Genomic DNA, 26,484 nt, shown 5'->3' with positions numbered 1-26,484 from the left:
TTTAATGGTGAAAATCATTATCTCAGCTGCTATTTGTGGTGTGGTCCAGTTGATCTTTGGATATAATTAATTTTTTGCATATTACTCTAAAAAGAACTTGAAAATAGAAGAATGACGTGGATATAATAAATACGTCATTGTGGCCATGTAATTTTGATCTCCTTTGAATCGTTTGTACAATTCGGAACTCGAGGAGCATCAACGCTCGTATTCACATGGAAGCGGATTGGCTGGTCTACCTCACACCATATATAGCTGCTTTATCCATGTCAGTAAGTTTTGTAGATCTGAGCATGGGGTATGTGTTATATCCAAACCGTCCATCCATTTGGTGAGCTCGCATTAAAACTTGAGACTAAAAATAAAACAGATCTTACTATCAAGTGGACCACATTGAAAAAATGAATAGGGGATTGAACGTCTACCATTGAAACCCTTTATAGGGTTGGAGAAATTTTGAATCAATATGAAATTTGTTTTTCCTCTTCATTCAGATATTTGTGACCTTCAATCATGAAAATTCAGGCCTATATAGTTGTTAGATAGTTGCAAATCTCTCATAACATGGATGGTTTAAAAGATGATTTATATTCCACAAACATGTGTGGCCGACTTAATGACTTGACTTTCTGGACCGCGAGGTTTGTGAGGTTTGTTTGGATAGGAGGAATTTTCATGAGAAAAAAAATCTCTTCTGCAGAGAGTTACTATTTTCCATTCTTCAAATTGTGGAAAAGAATGTGGAATTCTGGACTATATTTTCATTATATCTATAAAGGAGATATTCACGGCGGCGCTTTCTATTGTGAAATTCGGGAAGGAGTGTTTGAGGAAAGACCAACGGATGAGATGAATGTATTAGAAAAGGGAATTTTACTAAAACTATCAACTTATTAAAGAATATTGTACACTCAAATTCCTTATTATTATTACTTTTTATAAAGTTTTATATAAGCTACCACTAGGGCTGTCAACAGGCCGGCCCTGGGATAGGTCTCCGCCCAGATTTTGAACTGTTTTGGGCTGGGCCATGAGGCCAGCCCTAATCAAAATTCTGCTTTTTCAGGCCCAAGCACGGCCCATTGATACCCCTAGCTACCACATTAATTTTATTATCATTAGAGTACCTACCGTCAGATTTATTTCTTAATAACGGCTTGGGTTAGCATGTGAGCAAAGGTGCGACAGCTCAAGTGGGCCCACCATGTTTATTATGTGAAATTCATCCTAACCACTAGGTGTGCCACCCTACCTTAGGCACCTAAATCATAGATGGGCCTGATTTTTAGACCCAGACCTAAGTTTTTGTACAGCATCTAACAGTTAGAGTTGACTTCATATTGATAATCATCATGGTGAGTCCTATAAAAATCAAGGGTAGATGCCTCTCTTCCAATTGTTTCTTTTATTGTGACCAACTTGAATCTACACGGTGAAGCTTATCCTACACATCATGGTGGGACCTACACAACTTGCTAAAATTGACTGAAATTGAGACGGACCCGATGCAATTCCATCTATTCGAATTCCAAGCTTTTCCATTCTTCCCAAACATGGAATGGAATTGGCACACGACCAGATGAATCCCATCCCACCTAATCCCTTCTAATCCCACTGCCCAAACACGCCCTTAATTTATCCTCGCTTCCGTTTCCAAACGCCGAGAGGCGGTACAGTGGACTCAATTGTGTGGTCACCGTCCCACCACCGACCTCCATGATGGCAGGACTCTGTAGGGTCCACTGTAATGTATATATTTTATCCATACCATTCATCCCTCTTTCCAGCTCATTTTAGAATATAAGCCCCAAATTAAAGTGTAATAAAAACTCGAGTAGACCGCATCACATGAAACAATGGGGATTGATTGCATGCCATTGGAAAAACTCCTTGTATATCCAGAGGTTTTGGATCAGGCTGATATTTATGATTTACCTTTATCTAAAAAACTGCCTGCATATCACAGAGGTTTTGGATCAAGCTGATATTTATGATTTACCTTTATCTGGCTCTGTCTTATCTTATGAACAAGTTAACTACAATTATCAGCTTGATCCGAAACATCCATGGCCTCCAAAAGGTTTTTAACGGTTGGTATTCAATCCCATCTATTTTCTGTGGCGTGGTCCACTTCATTTTTGGATTTAACTTATATTTGAGCTCACATCTTAAAATGAGCTGGTAAAACTGATGAATAGAATAAATATAACACATGCATAACGGTGGGCCCATAGAGCATGCGTCAACGGCCCCTGTTGCTGACGTGGATTGGGCCCTGTTCAACGTCTAGATTCCTACCATTTGAACTTCCTTTTCCAACCCACCCTTTCCCAGTTTAACGCACGCTTCTTGTCCAAACTCCCAACTACAATACAAGAAAAGGGCATGGAAGTTCTACTCGCACGAGTAGGACTTTCACCCGTGAACGTAGAGAGTACACGATCCGCGTGTGCAACATCCAGGATGTTCATAACACATCGAACGGACGTGGATTGCGTCTTACCAGTCTCATCCACACCGTCCATCCATGTTTTCATATCATTTTATGGTATATGCCCAAAAATGAGACACATCCAAGGATAAAGTGGACTACACAACAGGAAGCAGCAGTGATAATGATTCTCACCGTTGAAAATTTTCCAGGGCCCACTGTGATTTTTATTTTCCATCCAACCTATTCATAAAGTTACATAAACCGGGATGCAGAGAAAAAAATAAATATCAGATCCATCCAAAACTTCAGTGGCCCCAAGAAGTTTTCAACGGTAAGATTTTAATCCCCATTGTGTAGTCCAGTTGAGCTTTATATCTGCCTAATTTTTGGTATTACACTCTAAAATGATACGAAAAAATTAGATGAACGGTATGGATAAGACCCATACATTACGATGGCCACTAAAAGCTGCTTCCCATTCTCAGCTGGGGACGGGCGAGGCAGGACGCATTCCGCGTCCATATCGGACGGGGGATTAGGTGGTGTTGCCCACACGTAATGTGTTGGGAGCTGTGGAGCCCACTTTGATAGGTGTATTTTATATCCACTCCATCTATCCGTTTTTTCACCTCATTTTAGGACACAAAATCAAAAATGAATAAGAATCGAAGGTCAAGTGGACCACACCACAGGAAACTGTGGGACTAATACACCCACCGTTAAAACCTTCCTAGTCACCACCGTAATGCTTATTTGCCATCCAACCTGTTGATAAGGTCACACAGACGTGGATGAAGGGAAATCACAAATATCAGCTTGATCCAAAACTTTGTGGCTCCCATGAAAATTTTAATGGTGGACATTCAATCACCACTGTTTTCTGTGGTGTGGTCCACTTAAGCTTCAAATCTATTTCATTTTGATTTACATGTCCAAAAATAAGCTTGAAAAACAGATGTACAGTATGGATATAAAACATATACATCAAGGTGGGCCCCACAATGCCCAACACATCATCCAACCACGGGGAGGGGTGGTGTGGGCAAAACCACCTAATCAGCATCCGAGCATATTCCTTCCATACATGACCCAAAGATATTCCCAATCTATTCCTCAGATGGGCCATACTTATACTATTGAATATGGACCATTGACCTATATCCCCAGCACATAAATCACTTTCAATGGTCCGATTGTCCTAGTTTCCAAATCATTGCACATGAATGGTATGCCCCACATGATGAACTGCTTAGATCTTGCACACATGTGCCCTACGGCCACGATCCTGATCATACTATTGCAAGTAGACTCACCTTAATCTTTCCTATCAACCATCCATTTATGCTATTAGCTTACGTCCAACGCATGTATTAGTAGGCATCCCCTTACAAGACAAGAAAATTAAGGGGTCGCTTTTACTCATCTCTTTAGCCACGTTTCCTTCTCTTACACAATCAACACAACCACTCCTTCCCATTTTTTCTTTCCTATATCTTCCCAATGCAAACCAAAGTCTATTGAATATTTGTGTCCACATTGAAATTTTTTCCAATGCCAATCATTCTAATCCTGTTTATATTAGTAGTGGGCCTTATCGCCGCCGAAACGGGAGGCATTGGTCGAGCCGATTTCCCAAACGGGTTCGTCTTCGGGACCGCTTCTTCGGCTTACCAGGTTTGGTTTTACATCGTTTGTTTCAGTCACGTTTAGATATATAAGTGAATTGAATTTTGATCACTTAGTGTAGTTTGTGTTCGGAAAAAGTGCTCAAATTGCATTCTACCCAATACTCATGGGGTCCACATGATCGGATTGGCCTAGAACGACAAGCGAGCCAATGATCATATTGGCCATTTGGGCTAATGGCAATTTCACTCATTATAAATTCAATAGCATCCAAACATGACCAATTGGACTATGGTTTCTTTTGGGTTCAACTTAAAAGTAGTAGTGATCACTTAGTGTAGTTTGTGTTTGGAAACATGCTCAAATTGCATTTTACCCAATACTCATGGGGCCCACATGGTCGGATTGGACGGGAATGACGAGCGAGCCAATGATCATATTGGCCCTTTGGGTGAATGGCAATTTCACTCGCTATAAATTCAATAGCATCCAAACATGAACAATTAGACTTAGGTTTCTTTTGGGTTCAACTTGAAAGTAGTTGTGATCACTTAGTTTAGTTTGTGTTCGAAAAGGTGCTCAAATTGCATTCTACCCAATACTTATGGCGCCCACATGGTCCAATTGGCTTGGAACAACGAGCGAGCCAATGATCATAATGGCCATTTGGGCTATTGGCAATTTCACTCATTATAAATTCAATACCATCCAAACATGACCAATTGGACTTGGGTTTCTTTAGGGTCCAATTTGAAATTGTGTGACCATGCTAAGGAAATAAATCACATCACAATTCAAATTGAGAGTACATCCAAACACACCTCATTTCTTTTCTTCTTTCTTTTTTTTTTTTCTTCTCATTTTTGGGATTTGATTTATTAACACAAACTGCATTTGTACAAGTTCGAAGGCGCCGTGGGCGAAGGGAAGAAAGGAATGAGTATATGGGACACATTCACTAGGCGGCCAGGTCGGAATTCAAATCCAAAACTCACTAATGATTTGATAATGGAGAATCATCAACATGGCCTTTTTCATAATCTGTTGTTTATGCGTAGACAGGGCGGATTTTGGACTTCAGCAATGCGGACACGGCGGTTGATCAGTACCATCGATTTAAGGTAAGTCTGGGAAGATTTACCAATACTAAAGATAGATTATGTATGTTTTTAGCAAGCTTGTGGGCCATTAATCATACTCTGTCCAATCCCAACTCAATTAAGAGAGAGAAGTTAGAAAGTAAATATGATTTGTGATTGATGTGGCATGTTAGCGACAAACGAACGCATGCATTAAAATATTATTAGAAACAAAACAAAAGGATTCCATTAAGATAAGAACAAGAAGTTTGGTTCTTGACAAGAACCAAACAACTCTTTTACAATAATACTTAAAATTTATGTATTTGGATAAGATGCCCATATTCTAAGAGAGATTCAATAAAGATAACTGTTAAGGACTGCGCATCAAAGGACAAAATCTAGCCTATCAAACAATACTGACCGTCAGTTATTTTTGCTTCTGACTTATATATATATATATATATATATATATATATATATATATATATATATATATATATATATATATATATATATATATATATCCGGTTGTAGTGGATTCTTTATTTGATTGGTAAAAATCCCTTCCCAGACTGTAAAAGCTTCTTCCAAAGCATGCGGCTTCTGGATGTCAGCTCACCGGTGCACCTACGCACGTGTACACCTTTGCACACGTGTTATGAGAATCTAATCTGAACGGTTCATGTAATGCGGAATCCTATGAAACTCCAAGGGAAAATTTTTTACCCTGATTTAAAATTTTGATGAGAAATGCAAATCAAGAAGGATGCTGTTTTCATTTTTCATGGCCCACCAAAGTTTTGGATCAAAGTAAAAATTGGGTTGGGGTGGCTTCATAAGGTTCTGATTCACGTGGACCGTTCAGATTTTAGAGTCACATAACTAATAATGAGTTCTCAAAATAGTTCGCTCGAGTTACATGTGAACTGGTGCACAGCTGAGCATTTGGCCCCACCACGATGTGTGTTGGCCATCAATACTATGATTTGATGGGTCCCCTTTAGGTTATGGGATATCCCAAAAATCAGCTGTATATGGAGATTAGGTGGGCCATACCATCTAAAACCATGTGAAGACATGCCTAAAACGTATAAAAGTACTTGGTGGGGCCACTTGAGTTTTGAATGCAGGTTAATCTTGGTATGACCCCTCATCCAAGTGGGACACAAATAATGAATGGTTTGGATTTATGAAAAACATCTTGGTGAGCTCAATAAATGATTCTGAACGTTTTAATGGGAGGATAACCCCTCTCAGCTGTTGTGTGTGTTGTGGCCCACCCAAGTCATGTATTGATTTGATTTTTAAGCCCGTGGTCCACCATAAAATGATGCATCTGACTGTTAGTGTGGATGTTCGAAACACATCATGATGGGGCCCACACAGCTCAACCTAATGGGAAGCTGCGGTTGACCTCATAGCACCACTTCTCACCGCACTCATGCAAACTTTTTTTAAAAAAATCATCACACGTGATGTGACTCCAAAATCCTAACGGTCCACGTGAAGCAGAACCTGATGAAACCCACCAGGCTCAATTTTTAATTTGATCCAAAACTTTGGTAGGCCATGAAAAATGAAAACAGTTTGCTCCCTTCATTTGCATTTTTCTTTGCTATGACCCACCATAATTTTAAACCAGGGTGAAAATTTGTTCCTTGAGTGTTATGCGATTCCGCATCACATGTACCGTTCGGATCAGACACCCATGAAACGTCTACAAAGGTACGCATGTGTAGGTACGCAGGTGAGCATGACTGAGCATGACGCTATATATATATATGTGTGTGTGTGTGTGTGTGTGTGTGTGAAAAGGTACTATGTGTGGGCCCCACCGTGATGTGTGTTGACCATCAACACTGTGCATTTGATGGTTCCCTCTAAATTATGGGATATCCCAAAAATCAGCCGTATATGGAACTCAGGTGGGCCATACCATCTAAAATCATGTGAAGACATGCCAAAAACATATAAAAGCGCTTGGTGGGGCTAATCTGAGTTTTGAATGCTGCTGAAACTTGGTTTGAAATCTCATCCAAGTGGGACACACATAATGGATGGGCTGGATTTGCAAACCACATCTCGATGGCCCAAAAAATGATTATGAATGTTTTAATAGTGCACGGCCCCTCCCCACTTCTGTATGTGGTGTGGCCCACAAAAGTCACGGTTTGACTTGATTTTTGAGACCTAGGCCCACGATGGAATGGTGCATCTGACTAATGGGGTAGATGTTCGAAACGCATCACGGTGGGGCCCACATAGCTCGACCTCATGGGACGGTCCCATCAGGTCGAGTGCATAGTACCTTTTCCATATATATATATATATATATATATATATATATATATATATATATATATATATATATATATTCCCCATATATATATATGGTATAGGTTATGAAATAGTATAATAAGGAATACTGAATACATTGACCTAATACATATACTTATTTATTAGACCGACCTATGGATGTGACTTCCATGGTCTTATAAATAAATGGACTTGATTGGTAGATAAATATGCCACTTGTAACAAACAATGTTTTTTTAAATCCAAACCATCCATTAATTAAATAGGACAGTTTATGATGTTGATGGGCCATCTTGGGTGGAAATTGAAGGAAGCGAATTGTGTCCTTCCCTACCATGGACGGAATCAGTCCAGGGATTCTGTGGGGGCCACTGTGATGTATGGGTTTTATCCATGCCATTCATTCATTTTTCTGAATTATTTTAGAATACGGTCTAAAAAATGAAGTGGATCCAAGGTTCAAGTGGACCACGTGTTGGGGATTGAACGTTCACCATTAAAATCTTTTTGGGGGCCACTGAAGTTTTGGATCAAGCTGACATTTGATGGCTATATGCTAAGAAAAAATTCAATAATAAAAATTGTTACCAACCACATATCGAAGGATGATATCTAGCTTATCACACAATCCTGTCCATTAATTATTTTTGTTTGGATTGGTTAGATAGATAAGAATGCCTATATGTATATGTATATTCTTTTTGGGCACATGTGATATACATAGACGGTCTAATAAATAAATGGACCTGATTGGTAGATAAATATGCCACTTGTACCAAACAATGTTTTTTCAGATCGAAACCGTCCATTAATTAAAGAAGACCGTTTACCGGTGGAAATTAATGGTCGACATTAGTACTCATGGGGGGGTACAAACACACTGATTAACGGTTTGCTAATGAGATTGAAACTCCATTTACAGACTGATGTAGACTTGATGAAGGACTTGGGGATGGACGCTTACAGATTCTCGATCTCGTGGTCCCGGATCTTCCCAAGTAAGAATCGACCGTATACGTATTCAACGGTGAGAGATATATCCATCGCTTCTCTTATTTTTTTAAACGGTGATCATGACATGCTCCTGTATTGGCAGATGGAACTGGGGAGCCGAATCCAGAAGGAATAGATTACTACAACAGTCTCATTGATGCTCTATTAGAAAAGGGTTTAATTCAAATAACCCACTCCCTAATAAATCTTACTTATAAGGATTGATCCACTCCATCATAACATTTGGATGGCCGATTGATCGATCTGGACCGTGAATTAGGTTTATCACCCATTTCATCAGGAACCATTCAATTATTACATGATTGGACAATTCTAACCATCTGATCAATAGCTTATTAAATGGATGGTCAAGATCATCTCTATAAGAAATAAGCTCAATCAGCAATTTGAGCTTTCTATTTACCAGGGACCATCAAGGATTGCTTATGATTCTAAAGAGTCTCTTTTATCAGGCAATCCTAGCCACCCCATCCTTCACTTGGAAAACGGATGGCTTTAAGAAAAGGACACCATATGGTTGGTTCAGATCATCCAGGCGGCATGATTTTTGTATGGTATTATAATCGACCTAATGGACCGTTCAGATCGGTCGATCGGATTCTCCAAGTGTCCAGATGTAAATATTTAATATTTATTTATTTATTTTGGTTTTTGTAGGAATACAACCATACGTTACTCTATATCATTGGGATCTTCCACAGGCACTTGAGGATAGATATGATGGTTGGCTGAGCACACAGATTATGTAAGTTCGATGTATATGATACTGCTCACAGATCACTGTGGGGTCCACCTACTGTTAATCTTGACCATTCAATTGAACAGGCCACTCGTGTATTGCACATGCCTGAAATTCTTGTTCATTGGGACACAGGCAAGCATAGGATCAGTGTGATCTTTGTTTCTCCAACATATACAAAGATCACCCTGATCCAACGGTGGCCTACTGTCCGATCAAGCCGATCTTTCGTCAGGTTGCAATACATGGGGGATCCTCTGATCCAACGGTCAACCTTCACTGAAGGTGGGTCACCTAATTTTCTGTTGATGGTAATACTTTGTGCAAGATTAACCATACAAGCGCCAATGTGTCACAAGAAGTGCATGATCTGTGCCATTCATCAAATGGGACCCTTTGCAAATGCTCCATTTGCAAAAAATCAGAGCTGTCCAGACATCAAGCGTGCCACATGTACGAGAAAAAATGGATGGTTAGAAGAAAAGGCCTACAGTCCATACTCAATGTACATGCGTGGACCATCTGATGATTGGACAAGATCAAGCCATGTTCTTAGTGGGACCTATCTCATGAATGATCCTAACCCCACACCTTTGCTGTACCTGTCCTGGGCAAGGTATTCCAAATTGGTTATGTAACGGCCGTCACGTAACGGTAATAGGCATATCTATTATGTGTTAGGGATCAAAACGGCCATCCCGTAATGATTTTGTAATGCCCATAACAGTTTTTTCAAAAAAATAAAAAAGAATTATAACGGCCAATACGGAGGCTGTTACAGCCAGTGTCATAAAGATAACGATGGTGGCCATTACTGTTTTGGAACACCTTAGTTCTAGGCATTAGTGGGACCTACATCATGTTCTTAGTGGGACCTACCTGTCTTCAGACTGTATGTGTTATGGGTCCTTGTTCTGTAACAAAAATTTTCAGTTAAGATCAAGGTTGTAAGACTCAGACGAGTCCTGTGCGAACTGTCTGAGTCAACTCAGATGAGTCTTATTCAACCCACCCGAGTCGACTCAGACCTGGTCAGATCCAATCTGGTTCGACACCATGAGTTAGAATTGAAAATGGGCACAGACTCGGCGAGTCATGACCCAACTCAGGGTTGAACCAGTCGGAGTGAGTCGTCTGAGTAGTAAAACCATTGTTCAGATTGCAGTAATGTTCCTCTGTTGTAGCAGAGAAGATTTTGAGCATTATGCTTATACATGCTTTCAAGCTTTCGGCGATCGAGTCAAGTACTGGATCACCTTCAACGAGCCGCACGGATTCTCTATTCAAGGCTACGACACTGGCATTCAAGCTCCGGGAAGGTGTTCGATTCTATCTCATGTATTCTGTAAGAAAGGAAAATCGTCGATGGAACCTTATACGGTCGCACACCACATCCTCTTATCTCATGCTGCTACTTTTCGTACTTACAATCTTCATTTCAAGGTGACCATTTTCTGAATTCGTGTCATTGGTTTCGATTATACTAAATTGATGTGAAACATGATAATTGAATTTGGGGCGTGTTTGGATGATCAATCGAAATGAATCATGATTCATTATAGAGGAAATGACCAATGTGGGTGGCTGCATTTTAGTTTATAATGACAGAGGAAGGACTACTGGTCATAAATGAGATGTGGGGCCTCGTCCAATTATTGAATTGAATTATTGCAATTTGATAAGATTGATCATCCAAGCATGGCCTGTGTTTCATGCTGAGAATCTTCTTCTCAAAGTGGCCGGTTTGTGCAATTAGCATTTATGGTTCCGATTCTACTAAATGGACAGAAAAGAAGAACACATAATTTGGGGTGTTTTCGGATGCTCAATCAAACTGAATCATGATTCATCTGATTCATTATAGAGAAAATGACAAACATTGGTGGCTCCATTTTAGTTCAAAATGGCAGCCAAACGACTACCCGTGGTAAGTGCAATTTGGTGCCTCGTTGGATTATTGAATTGAGTTGTCGCAATTCTACTTGACTGAGCATCCCAAAATAACCAGTGTTTCATACATAGAATCTTCATTTCGAGGTGACCCCATCTGCCCAATTTGCATGTACAGTTCAGATTCTACTAAATGGACGCAAAACAAGAAAACAGGATTTGGGGTGTATTTGCATGCTCAATCAATGTGAATTGCGATTCCTTCAATTCATTATAGAGGAAATGACCAATATGGGATGGCTCCAATTTAGTTCACAACGACAGCCGAACCACTGCGTGTCGTAAATGTAATGAGGCTTCATTGGATTATTGAATTGGATCATTGCAATTTAATTCAATTGAGCATCCAAACACTGCCAGTGTTTCATACACAGAATCCTTATTTTGAGGTTATCAGTCCACCCAATTCACCTCTACGGTTCTGATTCTACTAAATGGATGCAATACAAGAAAACAGGATTTGGGGTGTGTTTGCATGCTCAATCAATACGAATTGTTATTCATTCAATTCATTATAGAGGAAATGACCAATATGGGGTGGCTCCAATTTAGTTCATAACAACAACTGAACTACTGCCTGTCGTAAATGCAATGGGGCCTCGTTGGATTATTGAATTGGATTGTTGCAATTTAATTCGATTGAGCATCCAAACACTGCCTGTGTTTCATACATAGAATCCTTATTTGGAGGTGATCAGTCTACCCAATTTGCATCTACGGTTCTGATTCTACTAAATGGACGAAAAACAAGAAAACAGGATTTGGGGTGTGTTTGCATGCTTAATTAATACCAATTGCGATTCATTCAATTCATTATAGAGGAAATGACCAATATGGAGTGGCTCCAATTTAGTTCACAGCGACAGCTCAACTACTGCCTGTCGTAAATGCAATGGTGCTTTGTTGGATTATTGAATTGGATTGTTGCAATTTAATTCAATTGGGCATCCAAAAAATGCCTGTGTTTCATACATAGAATCCTTACTTGGAGGTGATCAGTCTACCCAATTTGCATCTACCGTTCTGATTCTACTAAATGGATGAAAAACAAGAAAACAGAATCTGGGGTGTGTTTGTCTGCTTAATCAATGCAAATTGTGATTCATTCAATTCATTATAGAGGAAATGACCAATATGGGGTGGCTCCAATTTAGTTCACAGCGACAGCCAAACTACTGCCTGTCGTAAATGCAATGGGGCTTCATTGGATTATTGAATTGGATTGTTGCAATTTAATTTGATTGAGCATGAAAACACTGCCTTTGTTTCATACACAAGATTATTGAATTGGATTGTTACAATTTAATTTGATTGAGCATCAAAACACTGCCTGTGTTTCATACATAGAATCCTTATTTTGAGGTGATCAGTCTACTCAGTTTGCATCTAAGGTTCTGATTCTACTAAATGGATGCAATACAAGATAGCAGGATTTGGGGTGTTTTTGGATGCTCAATCAAACTGAATTGTGATCCATTCAATTCATTGTAGGCGAAATGAACAGTGTGGGGTGGCTCCATTTTAGTTCATAATGGCAACCAAACGGCTAATGATCATAAAGATAGTCAAATTATTGAATTGATTTATTTCAATTCTGTTCGTAAAGCTAGTCAAATTATTGAATTGAATTATTGCAATTCGATTCGTAAAGCCAGTCAAATTATTGAATTGAATGATTGCAATTCGATTAGTAAAGCTAGTCAAATTATTGAATTGAATTATTGCAATTCGATTTGATTGAGCTTTCAAACATGGCTTGTGTTTCATACTTACAATCTTCATTTCAAGGTGACCCATCTAATTTGCCCCTACTGTTCCCATTCTCCTAAATGGATGCCAAACAAGAAAGTAGGATTTGGAGTGTGTTTCGTTGCACAATTGAATTTAATTGCTATTTGGTCAATTGCAATTAGTTCATAATGGCAATCAAACGACCAAATGATGGAACATACAATCTGGGGGCAAGTACAATTATTGCAATCCGATTACATTGAGCATCCAAACATGGCCTTGAATTTTCGTTCATGTTTTTCTTGCGATGGAGGTCATTGGGTTCATTTGGGTCTTGCAGGAAAGACAAGGAGGCCTCATCGGAATGGCTCTTGATGCCAAATGGTATGAACCGATATCTGATGCTGATGAAGACAGGGATGCTGCAAGAAGAGCAATAGATTTTGTGCTTGGATGGTATCCTTTTACTCAAATCCTATTCTATCCATTTGATCATCAGGTAGCCCCCACCAAGTTTGCATTTTCACAAAAAAATAGGCTGATATGGACATACAAATGGGCCACACATGAACATTGAAAATGGGCTGTTGGCCTACTTTTTAATCTCCTGTTTTTTCATATGTTGTCCATCTGTTATCGGACAAGCGTAAATTTTCAACCGCGAGAATAAATGTAGCAGCCCACATGACAGATGGCTAGGATCACTCACGGAAACTTGGTGCAATCACATTTCTCATTATCTAACAGACATACAGGTGGTAACATAAGCTAATTGAATCAGGTTCTTGGATCCAATTTTCTTCGGCAGATATCCACATTCGATGCAGAATCTCGTCGGGAGTAGACTTCCCGAGTTCACACCCGAGGCATCCAGATCATTGATTGGGTCACTGGATTTCGTGGGCCTCAACCATTACACAACATTGTATGCTCGGAATGATAGAAGCAGGATTTGGAAGTTGGTATTGCAGGATGCTTCATCCGACGCGGCCGTGATCACAACCTGTAAGACACCAAGAAATCACAGCCCTTCTTTCAGATTTCAAAATCTGATAAAATGGGGTCCTAATAAATCAGCTCAATATCTTGATTGTAGCGTTTCGGCATGGAGTGCAGATTGGAGAAAGAGTACATTTCCCCCTGCTTACTTTGAATTTGTTGCATCTTTGAAACTGATTTCTAGCTAAGATTTAAAGATCTTGTGCTACATGTTCCCTCAGGCTGCTTCTCATTGGCTGCATATCGTCCCGTGGGGTATTCGCAAGTTGGCAAGATACATGAAGGATAACTATGGGGACCCACCAGTTATTATAACCGAAAACGGTATTGCCGAATTCGCAGTTTCGGGCCATTTGGATGCTCAATTGAATTGAAGTGCGATTTGGTTGGTTCAATGTAGAGGAATCTCCAAAATGGGTGTAGTGCCATTTTAATTCGTAATAACGACCGAATCTCCTAATTGCAATTATATGAGTTTCAGGTCAGACTTGAAGCGAAACAATTATTGCAGTTCATTTCAATGGTGCATCCAAACATGTTTCAACAGTAACAGGCGTGTTTGGATGCTCGATTGAATTGAATTGGGTTTAGCACCATTTTAGTTCACAACGACGATCGAACCACCTAATTGGAATTCTATGTGTTCCAAGCTGGAATTGAAGGGAAGCCATTGTTGCAATTCATTTCAATTGTTCATCCAAACATGCCTATATATGTACATATATATATTCCATTACCAACAACATTGAACTTTAGAATCATGTTTGCAGGCATGGATGATCCAAACAGCCCTTTCATGTCTTTGAGCAAGGCATTACAGGATGAGAAGAGAATCAGCTACCACAAGGACTACTTGTCCAATTTATCAGCTGCAATAAGGTATGATAATGGTCGTGTGTCACAACCATAGTTTAAAAGAAGAAAACCCAACTCAACTCGTAACCCAGTCGAGTTGAGTCGACTCAAAAACTCGTAGAACCTGTTCAGCTATTTCAGATTTTTTTTTTTTTTTTTTTTTCGGTAATATTTGATATTTAGAATATAAATAATGTCGAGTCGTGCCCAGTTTTACCGAGTTTTCTGAGTCGAGTCGAGTTTCAACCCAATCAGGGATGAAATCGAGTCGAGCTGAGTCAACTCGGGCGAGACTAGACTACATGAATTGTGGGCCCAGTTATCGATAGAGCATATCAAGTGGCACATTGATGGGCCACTTGAACCATTTGTAATGTCGGTCGAATTGGACCGCTGATCATTTTCTTATTGTCCAACTATTTGATGGCCAAATAGATGGATGGCTAGGATTATCTGAACAGTGTGATTCTTTTGGAACGTGCTCTGACCACAATGAACCCATGGTCTGGACTTAGAATTGTACACGAGCCGAACTAAGTCCAGCTTGGCCCAACTCAGCCAGTAGGCTACCCTAGCTCGAACTCGGCTCAGCTTAGTCCTCAAGCGCAACTAGCCAGCTTAGCTTGGCTTGGCTTGGCTTGTTCAACACTCAGGCCAGCTTGAGCTGAGCTGGAGCTTGATCTTTTGAGTTGAGTTCGAGTTGGAGCCTACGAGTTGAGTTCGAGTTTAGGTTTTAGGATTTTTAATATATATAATATAAAATATATATTATAATATATAATTTATGTAAATATATAAATATTTACAAAATATTTACATTAAGTGAACTCGATCCGAGTTGAATTGATTCAAACTGAGTCAAGTTTCGAGCTACGTGGAGTTAAGTTCGGTGAAGCTCGGACTCGGCTCAAAATTTTTTCGAGCTTAAAAAATCAGCTCAACTCGGCTCAAACCAAGTTTCAAGCTGAGTTGAGATTTTCTGAGTCAAGTCAAGTGAGTTAACCGAGCTAACTCGGTTCATGTACAGCTCTAGTATGGACGGTTTGGATTGATGTACATTTATGCCACACATAATAGACAATTCATCACCATTGATGAAATTGTTAGAAAACACAAATAGAAGTTTTGCCCCTCTTCATCACACAAGACTATTATGGGATTGCCCCTGGGCTGTGCTGGGCATGGATAGCCTGATGATCTTACCCTCCTTTGGGCTAGGGGCCCATTTTTTGGGCCCATGACTTAGTTTTCTTGCCCTTTACTTGATTGGGCTAGGCCTGGGCTGAGTCTACTAAAGGGTTGCAAGGTTGCCCAAACTGCTCTTAGATTGCATTTGGCTAGTGGGCCCGGTTCTTAGTCGATTAATGGGCTAGGTTTTGACTTGGGTCCTTTCGCTCATGAACCATGAACTTTTTCAACTAGGTTTTGATTTTTCTAAGGGCTCGTTTGGCAGCATAGAATTGGAGGAATTTGCTGTTTTTTTTGGTCATTTTAGGAGCAAGGAATTGGAGAGATTTGGATTTGAGAGGAATCCAAATCCCCCAAAATAGGTCTTTCTGAACTCCTCTATCAAAGTTATGATTTCAAATCCACTTTGCTTCGTAGAGACTAAAATTCACCTGATTTTAAATCTACATTCCCAAACCAGCCTTTATTTTTAAAACCAAAAGAATACTTTGGAAATGAATTCTGACTACATGGAAATTGAGTTAGCCACTGTTAATGGAAAAAACACAGCTGTGAATTTGATTTTTCATTTCCAAGGATTTACTCAAAAAATGCAGTTAGCAAAACTCTGTTTTAAACTCTTTTTTTTTTTTTCAAAAAAAAAAAAAAAAAAAAACAATCCATGCTCAATCAACATTCAAAACTATATTTCAGAAGATCAGAAAAGGAAAAGAAGCATTGAAAACCCAACTCGACTCGATGATTAGCCAAGTTGTGCTGACAAGAAGAGTTGACATCACTCAACTAGATATTTGATAAGTTAATATTAGAAGTGTTAGAAGTAATATTAACGTGGATATTTGCTAGCACATTACTTTCCCCCTCTCCTCTATTAGAAGTCATATTTGCTAGCGCATTACTGGGCTTGAAATCTCACCAGGTTGAGTTAACTCAGTCATATTTTTAGTTAAGTGAGTTTTAGAATTATGGATTTGACTCACCTTTTTGTGGCAAATCAAAATAGACATTTTTTTTTTTTAAAACAGCCTTTTATTAAAAGAAACACTTTCGAGTGCGATTTTTTTTTTTTGAAGGATTGCTAGTTGCAACCCATTAGCAGAATTGAGAAAAAAGTGAATTTTTTTAGAGGAGATGGATAGTTTTTAGGGAGATTGACCGTACTGACCTTGAAGTTTGGTCAAGTTACCTAAAAGGATTCAACCGTTCAAATATTCCGAGGGTGGCCTTGTGACAAGCTTCTGAAAATTACTTAGACTAAAATGCCCTTATCCTTTTTCAGTAGTCGCACGGTTTTTTAGGGAATAAGAAGTTACGTCGTATTTAATGCTAAGAAAGTGATGTGTACGGAACCCTTTTTTGGGCGTGGGCAAGGACCAAACTCGTGGGGCACACATGAGAACCACGACCAATATATAATGACAATTACAACCCATATATAATGACAACCACGACCCATATATCATGAGAACCATGACCCATATCAACTATGACTTTTACAACATTACAACCACGATCCATATCACATAAGAACTAGGACCCATATCACATGAGAACCTCGACCCATATAATATGACAACCATGACCCATATAGCCTGCATTTTTTGCTTCTGTAGTCTATCAATAGTTATCTCTACGTTATGGTCCATTTAAGATTTATATTTGAATAAAATTTAGTATCCATGGTGTAAATAGATCGTTTCATTTGATGGACGGTAAGGATCTTATGTATGTTTATCCTATGTAGTTACCAAGTTAGTGCAAGTCACGCCATAGTCATATAAACGATATCTGTATAGTAGCATAGGTCGCATCAGGTGGTTGTAATGCGGAAAATGGTCATGATTGTAGTGTCATAAGGGTCATAGTTGTCATGGGTCGTGGTTGTCATGAGATAAGAGTTGTGGTTGTCTTCATTTTATAGGCCTTGGTCTTAAAATGAGAACCACGACCCATATAACATGACAAGCACGACCTATATCACATGACAAGCACGACCACAATTACAATACAGTATGAAGAAGATAACATGACAACCACGACCTGTGCAAGGCCTAACTCGTTTGTCCCATAACCTTGTATCGTGGTTGGCAGGTTATATGGGTAGTGGTTATCACGGTATATGGATCGTGGCTTCCAGTTGTTATGGATCGTGGTTGTTATGTTATATGGGTCATGGTTTTCATGTTACACGGGTCGTGGTTGTCAGTTGATTTCCTATGGTGTGTTCCACCTTAGATTTATATCCGTCTCATTTTTGGGATCAAGCCCTAAAATGATCTGTTAAAATAGATGAATGGAATGAATGAAACACATACATCATGGTTGGACCCATGACTGGTGACGGGGGGAGTAGCCAATTCGTTTTCCTCCAAATCGACAATCCAACGTTGGATGACAACCATGATTTAACGTGGATAACAACCATGGTTTAATGTACATGTAAACCACCATCACACGACAGGGACATAGTTTTCATACACACTGAGTCGTGGTTACCAACTATGATCCATTGTGGATGACAACTACGACCCATTGTTCGTCATATCCATAACCATTCGATATCAGTGCCACATTTTTTTTCTTCAGGAAATGCCATTAATGTCACTACTTCCCCGTAATCCCGAGAAATGGTATTCCTAGCATTGAAAACCTAATAGTCGCACTTCATCCTAATCATATTAACCATTGGTTCATCAGCCTATAAAAGTGGTACTTGGGTTTTAAATTACTTTCACCTCATTGGATGCCCGTTGAAGAGAACTGTTCTTCATATTGTATTGTAATTATGGTCGTGGTTGTCATGTTATATGGGTCATGGTTGTCATGTTAAATGGGTTGTGGTTGTTATGTTATATGGGTTGTGGTTTTCCATGGAGTCGTGATTTTGCAGTTTATGGTTAGGGTCAAACAAGACATTCTCAAAAGAGTTTTTCGACTCGCTGGGTGCCTGTTGAAGAGAACTGTTCATTTCCTATGGGGTTGTGGTTTTGCAGTTTATGGTCAGGCTCAAACTAAAAAAAATTCTCAACAGAGTTTTTCAGCTCGCTGGGTGCCCGTTGAAGAGAACTGTTTGTTTCCCATGGAGTTGTGGTTTTGCAGTTTATGGTCAGGCTCCCTGTGTGCCCGTTAAAGAGAACTATTCTTCATATTGTATTATAATTATGGTCATAGTTGTCATGTTATATGGGTCGTGGTTTCCTATGGAGTCGTGGTTGTTATGTTATATGGGTCGTGGTTTTCATGGGTCGTGGTTGTTATGTTTTATGGATCGTGGTTGTCATGGATTGTAGTTCTCATATGATATGGGTCGTGGTTATCATGTTATATGGGTCATGGTTATAATGGGTCGTAGTTTTCATGGGTCGTGGTTGACATGTTACATGGGTCATGGTTGTCATGTTATATGGGTCGTGGTTCTCATGTTATATGGGTCGTAGTTATCATTTTAGGGCCAAGGCCTATAAAATGAAAACAACCACAACCCATGATAATTACGACCCTTACGACACTACAACTATGACTCTTACCGCATTACAACCACCTGATTAGAGATGGGCATCGAGTCGAGTCGGACCGGATTGGGCCTAACTCGACTCGGTCCAAAATTTCTTATGACCGACCCGAACTCGATCCGATCTGGGACCAAGTCCGAGTCCTCTGACTTGATTCGATCCATTGCACTGCTAGCTTGACCCGAACTGAGTCCGACTCAGCAAGGAAAATCGAGTCGAATTAGTTTAGGTATGGTTCGAATCGAATCTTCATTGAATCTGCATTGTTTCCTCTTCTAAGGGCTACTTGAGTTTTGGATACAATTCATTTTTGGCCGCATGTCCTAAAATGAGCTCCCAAAATGGATAGACGATGTGGATTTATCACAAACATCACAGTGGGACCCACTTAGCATCCCTCGTAAGAACTTCGTGTGAAAGGCTTTCGCTTGAAACCCGCGGCCGTCAGAGAGCTTGTGGCTCGATATGACTGCGAGCAGAAGTTAGCTAGCGTGTAGGAATATGAGAAAAAGAAAAGCATTGGATAAAGCAGGTGAGAGAGAAGTAGCCGTGTTATGATAGCACGCGGGTAATACACCATTCAAATGTTCCCAAACAACTCTTAGATATTACAGCTGTTCATCCAATGGGCCCCACAAAGGATGCACTACGATGTTAACATTGCATCCATTGATCGGATGGTTACGCCGTTTCCAAGAGAAGCAAAGTTTACGGTAATAATACCACCTATTCCACTTGGCAACCTGAGATCCACTGATCAGATGACTACGATGTATCCAATTTCCTTGGTCATGGCCCATTCTAGTGAGGCCCATGGTATGAACGGTTCTGATTAGAGGATGTAGCATTGTAGGTAAAAGATCATCCGTGGTCACGTGGACTACCATACTCAGGAGAAAAATCAACTGTCGGTTAGACGCCGTCTGACAACGCAGAGAAAGAAGGCAGTTTTTCCAAAAAGAGGAGAAAAAGGTTGGACGAGTGTTGTTCACAACACCTGTTTAAACCTACTGCGTGGAACACCAAAGATATCTGCGGTCCGCCATATCTTAACTTTAAAATCCAATTCATCCATCAAGTGTTATTCTATATATTAGATTATTGAGTAAAAATTTAGATTTATATAAACCTCAGGTGAGCTACACTAGAGGAAACATTGAGAAAGAGATTCCAACCGCAGGTTTATTTGTGGAGCTAACTTAGGGTTTATATATCATCAAAACTGTTAATCAGGTGTAAATATCTAGGATGAATAAAATATATAAAAATCAGACTGATAAAAAACTCTGAAAGCACAATATATGAACTTAAGTGTTCTTGATGTAATTTTACATTGTTCTCTTTGGTGGGTCCTTATGGAGAATTTATTAAAAATAATATTCATTATGTACAGTTAATATATTATTTCTAACCTTTTTGACGGAGTGGATTTTACATTTAGAACATGGACAACACCACGTAGCTTGGATGTTTTATGCTCTGCGTGAAATCGGTGTTGCAGCAGATTCGATTTAAAAAAGTGGTATAGCTAGCCAACGTCACTTCGCCACCTGGTGCCTGCCCTCTTATACCCAGGGGTGAGAAGACGGATTGGCTACTCCCCATGCTAGCCAATGGTGGGTAGTCGGTGCTCTGTGGACCCTACCATGATGTATTTATTTCATCTATGCTGTCCATCTATTTTTCTAGATCATTTTATAGTATTAAACAATCTCAAGTGGACAATATTATAAGAAACACTGTTGAATAAACATTGTTCGGATCGAATCGGATCGGATTTCAGATCGGATCGATCCGGATTGACTATTGATCCGAACTCGATTCGTTTTACGGTCGGATCTGACTGGGCCAACTCGATTCGACTCGATCTTGGCCTTCGGTTCGAATCGGTTTAAAGCGGATCGGGTCAGATCGGGTCAGATCCGTCGGATCGGTTCGTTTCTGCCCAACTCTACACCTGATGCGACCTATGCTATTATACATATATCATTTGCATGACGATGGTGTGACTTGCACTAACTTGGTGACTACATGAGATAAACATACATAAGATCCTTATCGTCCATCAGATGAAATGATCTATTTACACCGTGGAGACTAAATTTTATTCAAATATAAATCTTAAATGGACCATAATGTAGAGATGACTATTGATAGATTGCAGGAGCAGAAAATGCAAGCTATATGGGATGTCAAAACCACGACCCATCTGGCATGACAACCACAACTCGTATCATCTGCCAACCACGACACATGTAACATGCTAGTCACGACCCATGTAACATGATAACCACATCATCCCAACTGTTTATTAGGTCGTACAGACACAAATGAAAGGAAAAGGCAAAGATCAGCTTGATCCAGAACTTTTATGGCCCCCAAAATGTTTTTAATGGTCTACGACGCTCATTCAACACTGTTTCCTGTAATGTGGTCTACTTGAGATTGGGATATACATCGTTTTTGGATTCATGCCATAAAATGATCTGCAAAAATATATGGAGGGCATGGATGAAACACATACATGGTGGTGGGGCCCATAGACAACCGAGCATTAGCCATTGGTTGCTGGCAGGAGAGTAGCCAATCCGTCACTTTCTTGAGGGTTGAAACAGAAGGTAGGTTCTGTTTCACTCAAGGACCGTACGACTCTTGAACCAAGGACAGAGGCATTTTCGTCCGAAACAATATCCAAAAGTTGTCAGAAGGCCACTTTTGAGATATCTGGAACGTCGTAGCTCCCAAGGTAATTTGACCAAACTTCGAGGTTAGTATGGTCAAATTCCTTAGTTTTTATAAGGATTACTTGAAAATAAAAGATCTCGTGGGGCAAAGAATGATATTAATCCACCATTTGAATAACCATGTACATTATTATTCACATATATAGATATCTACCCATTTTAGTTGATTATTTTTTAATTATTATATATATATATATATATATATATATATATATATATGTGTGTGTGTGTGTGTGTGTGTGTGTGTGTGTGTGTCAAGATACCAATGGCTTAAAGAGCCTAGCTTGATGCATCCTATCAATTTTGGAGCTTTTGGCATATTGGTTAGGTTCTTAACAATTAGTATTAGATTCAACACCACATCCTCAAAAGGTCTGTTTGGACAACTAGAGTGCAACCGTCATGTCTTGGAAAAAAGCTAGAGTGAGTGCTACCACAGATTGGGCCACCATGGATGTTGAATGTAGAACGTAGTGGAATGTTATGATTCCAACGGTCTAAAGAGCCTAGCTTGATGCATTCCATCAATGAGCTTTTGAGGTATTACTTATGTTCTTTATAGTCTTTATAGTGTGTGTGCCCACACACACACACACACATGTATATATCTACCTTTTCCACTAATTTTTAATTGACCATGCTAAACCTAAAGTTTTTATTCTCCAATTTTTGCCATAGTCATTTCTTTGACTAAACTTTTGAGAGCTTTTTTTATGATCAAAAGTGAATAAAAAAACAAACATGCATCATTCCATAGTCTTTCATTTGATGAGGATTCCGTAGGAATTCGCCATGTCCATGTTTTGGATTTTCTTTATCCAAACAGGCCTAAACAACTATAGAATAAAGATTGATATATACTAAAAAATGTAGGGAGGACGGATGCAACGTTCGTGGTTATTTTGTGTGGTCCCTACTTGACAACTGGGAATGGAACTCGGGCTACACCGTCCGATTTGGACTTTACTTCGTCGACTACAAGAACAACCTTACAAGGATCCCAAAAGCTTCTGTTCAATGGTTCAGATCTCTTCTCAGGCAAACAGATGCTAATTGTATCACCATGTCCTGCTAATCTTTCTCTTTGGTTTCTTATTTAACAAGGTAGGTGCCAAATGCTAATATCTAATTAATTAAGCAAGAAATCTCTGTAAACATGGAATGCATGTGCAGGATCAAGACCGTTCATCTGTAAGGACCTACCATGGATGTGGCTGACGCCGAAAATGATACTGTTTGGGCTTTCCTGGCGAGTTGATTATATACATTTTGAATTTCAATTGTATTGTTTGAAAAAAATTGACAGTTATCAAATATGCGGCTAGGATTATCTGATCGGTGTGATTGTCAGCATAGGGTAGAGTCAGGGTGTCAAATATTAGAATTTAGCAATGGATCCTTCACCTTGTTTGTACATTATGAAATATTCATTTTCTATGAAATAGATTAAGATTGATTCACTTCCTGTATTAAAATGTGGGGTGGGATCCACTACAAAGCTTTGTTAGTAAGCAATTTATACAAAAAGGGCATATTATCCAATATGAAATATTTCTTTCCTACTTGTTGCATGTAGGATTCCTTTCACATGTTTTGAGTCATATCTTTCCACAAGAACTTTCACTTTGTGAGGCCCCCATGTGATGTGTACATAGAATACAAATTGTGCGTATGGTCAATCATCTCATCCTCACCATATATCCAAAAAATCATCTCGGCCCAAAATTTGAAAGTGATGCATGGCATGTGGAAGTTTCAATGGTCGGCATCAAACTAAGTGAGTTGTTCATTGTTCTCAAAGGTGTGGCCTACATGGCTACAAATGATGTTGGGTTTTGGAATGTTTGGCTAATAAGGTGGAAAAACCCAAATGCATGATCTGAATTGCACTTATAGAAGATGGTAGGCCCCATCATAGGGGCTGTTTGGATGGGAGTAACTAGAGGCCAATGAGAGGAGGCCCCATCATAGGGGCTGTTTGGATGGGAGTAACTAGAGGCCAATGAGAGGAATTAGGAGTAAATGGAGGTAGATGGTATTTGAGGTGTGTTTGGATGGGAGTAAATGAATAGAAATGAAATGAAAATGGGAGTAAATGGGTATGTAAATGAAATCCTCTTTAAGAGATGATGTTGAAGTAAATGGAGATGAAATGCTCTTTTGAGCTCCCTTAGAGGGTTGCACCAATAAACAAAGCTGATGCTATGCACATGTCCGCCATACTTGTGGCACGTTGATGATACTCTAAAACAATTCAATTATTAGCTACATTGCTAAAATCATACAAATAGGATGATTAAAACCATCCAAAGTTTGGCCATCTAAATGTATGTTAAAAAACATTGGCAAGTTGTTTCTTTGTAATCCTTACATTTGTGGCCTACCCAATGCTTGAAATATCCTCATTATTAGCAAAAGTGTATATTTCAATGTACTTATTATATTATATATCACATATACGCACTAATTTGTGATATTAAAGTTGATTTTGGATACCATATATATTCTTATGAATATATTGAAATTTTTTATGTAGTCCAATTCCTCCCATTTATTTCCATCCAAACAGATATTTGGATTTCAATCTATATCATTTACTCCCATCTAGACATATCTAGGTAAGCCATTTACTTCCAATTCATTTACCTCCAATTTCATTTCCCATTTACCTCAATTTACAAGCTCCTAAACGAAGTGGTAGTATGAGAAAAATGAAGAAAGAGAATATACTAAAAAACATAAAAAGTAACAAGACACTAAGGGCTTGTTTGATTTGCTAAGATTACTTGTAAATTAAAGAAGTTGTGTAATGAATACAAATTACTTCAACTGTTAGTTGACATCAACTATATTGGATTGTAGATTCTCATGTTTAGTTTATTCATAGTAACATTATAATGATATATAGTATTTTTATATTACTTTAATGTCAAATTATATATTGTCAAAATATACTAATGCCATTGTTTGATTCAAGATTTTTAAAGTAATTACATGAAAAACTGCAATGATTATACATTTCTTTAATTGTCACTTGAATACATATGCATTTGACTAACTATTTTGTGCTTAATTTGGTTGTGGTAAATTCATACTAATAACACCATTATTTTAATTTACCAGGAATTTTAACAAATTAAACAAGCCTTAAGAAACATCGACAAAAACTCAGAAATACTAAAAACCACTGAGCAATACTTAGAAATATCGGACACTATTAAAAAATAAGAAAAAAAAAAAACACTTCAGAACATACAGAAATATAAGAAACATTAAAAAGACTTAAAATATTTAAAAATACTTAAAAAATCTAAGAAACACTAAAAGACAACTACAAATATTTAAAAAAACCCCTGTAATACCTACTAACACTCAAAAGCTCTGACAAACACCGAATAACACCCAAAAACACTAAAATCACCAATAAACATTTAAAAATATCAATAAAAAAAACCTAGAAACACCAATAAACATCCCAAAACACTAAGAAGCACCAAGAAGCACATAAAATATTACAAAACACTAAACACCAAGAAATACCATCCACACTAGTGACTTTTGATACGTATATGCTCGTTAGATATGCAGTGGGATAACTTTATAAAAGTAAAACTTAGAATTGTATAATATGAGTGAATTTCGATAAATAAAAAATTTGTTGGAGGGGTCCACATGCACACATATTAGACTTACACATCACCCTAGCACGGGTTGGTATGGAGATGCTCGAGTATCATCCATCACACTTTGCCAAAGTATACAGGTTTTTCTCCATATAATTATCACTCTATACATCTTTTAGGAGTGGGGAATGTGAAGAATAAATTTCGTTACTCTTATAGAGTAAGCACCATGAAATTTTATCAAAAAATTATGTGGCATGAAAGTAATTAAAACTTAAATTTGAAATTCAGTACAAGAAAACACACTTTTACTGATGAAAATTTTCGTCGCTAAAAGCTTTTTTTTTCGTAGGTAAAAAGTTTTACTGTTGAAAATTTTCGTCAGTAAATTCGTCGGTAAACGACCGTCGTAAAAGTTTTTTACCAACGAAAAAAAGTTTTCGTCAGCAAAAGTAACACTTTTATCGACGAATTTTTTCGTCAGTAAAAATCTTTACTGACACTTTTTTTCATTGGTAAAAATATTTACAAAACTTTACCTACGAATACTTTCGTAGCTAAAAATATTTACTTACGAATATTTTTGTAGCTAAAAATATTTACAAAACTTATACTTGCAAATATTTTCGTAAGTAAAAATATTTACAAAACTTTTACCTACGAATATTTTC

At 38.6% G+C, this 26,484-nt stretch overlaps 1 protein-coding gene across 5 annotated transcripts; it reads left to right on the top strand.

The window, feature by feature from the left end:
• The first annotated feature begins 3,854 nt into the window (after positions 1-3,854).
• LOC131221704 (putative beta-glucosidase 41) lies at positions 3,855-23,650 on the top strand. 5 transcript variants are annotated; one of them, XM_058217002.1, is made up of 14 exons: positions 3,855-4,108; positions 4,964-5,030; positions 5,123-5,181; positions 8,381-8,456; positions 8,555-8,626; positions 9,130-9,217; positions 10,396-10,654; positions 13,233-13,348; positions 13,674-13,897; positions 13,989-14,020; positions 14,113-14,215; positions 14,662-14,770; positions 23,064-23,245; positions 23,364-23,650. In XM_058217002.1, coding segments are annotated over exons 1-14 (1,512 nt in total). In that variant the 5' UTR covers positions 3,855-3,985; the 3' UTR covers positions 23,366-23,650. The 5 variants fall into 5 exon arrangements, with proteins under 5 accessions (XP_058072985.1, XP_058072983.1, XP_058072984.1 ...); XM_058217000.1 differs by having other exon boundaries at positions 23,064-23,294; XM_058217001.1 differs by having other exon boundaries at positions 3,856-4,108; positions 10,399-10,654; positions 23,064-23,650.
• The last annotated feature ends 2,834 nt before the right edge of the window (positions 23,651-26,484 follow it).

The sequence above is a fragment of the Magnolia sinica genome, chromosome 12 (genome assembly GCF_029962835.1).
Source record: "Magnolia sinica isolate HGM2019 chromosome 12, MsV1, whole genome shotgun sequence".
Taxonomy (NCBI): Eukaryota; Viridiplantae; Streptophyta; class Magnoliopsida; order Magnoliales; family Magnoliaceae; genus Magnolia; species Magnolia sinica.
Note: the sequence above shows the minus strand (reverse complement) of the source record. Positions and strands in the feature narration are given on the sequence as shown.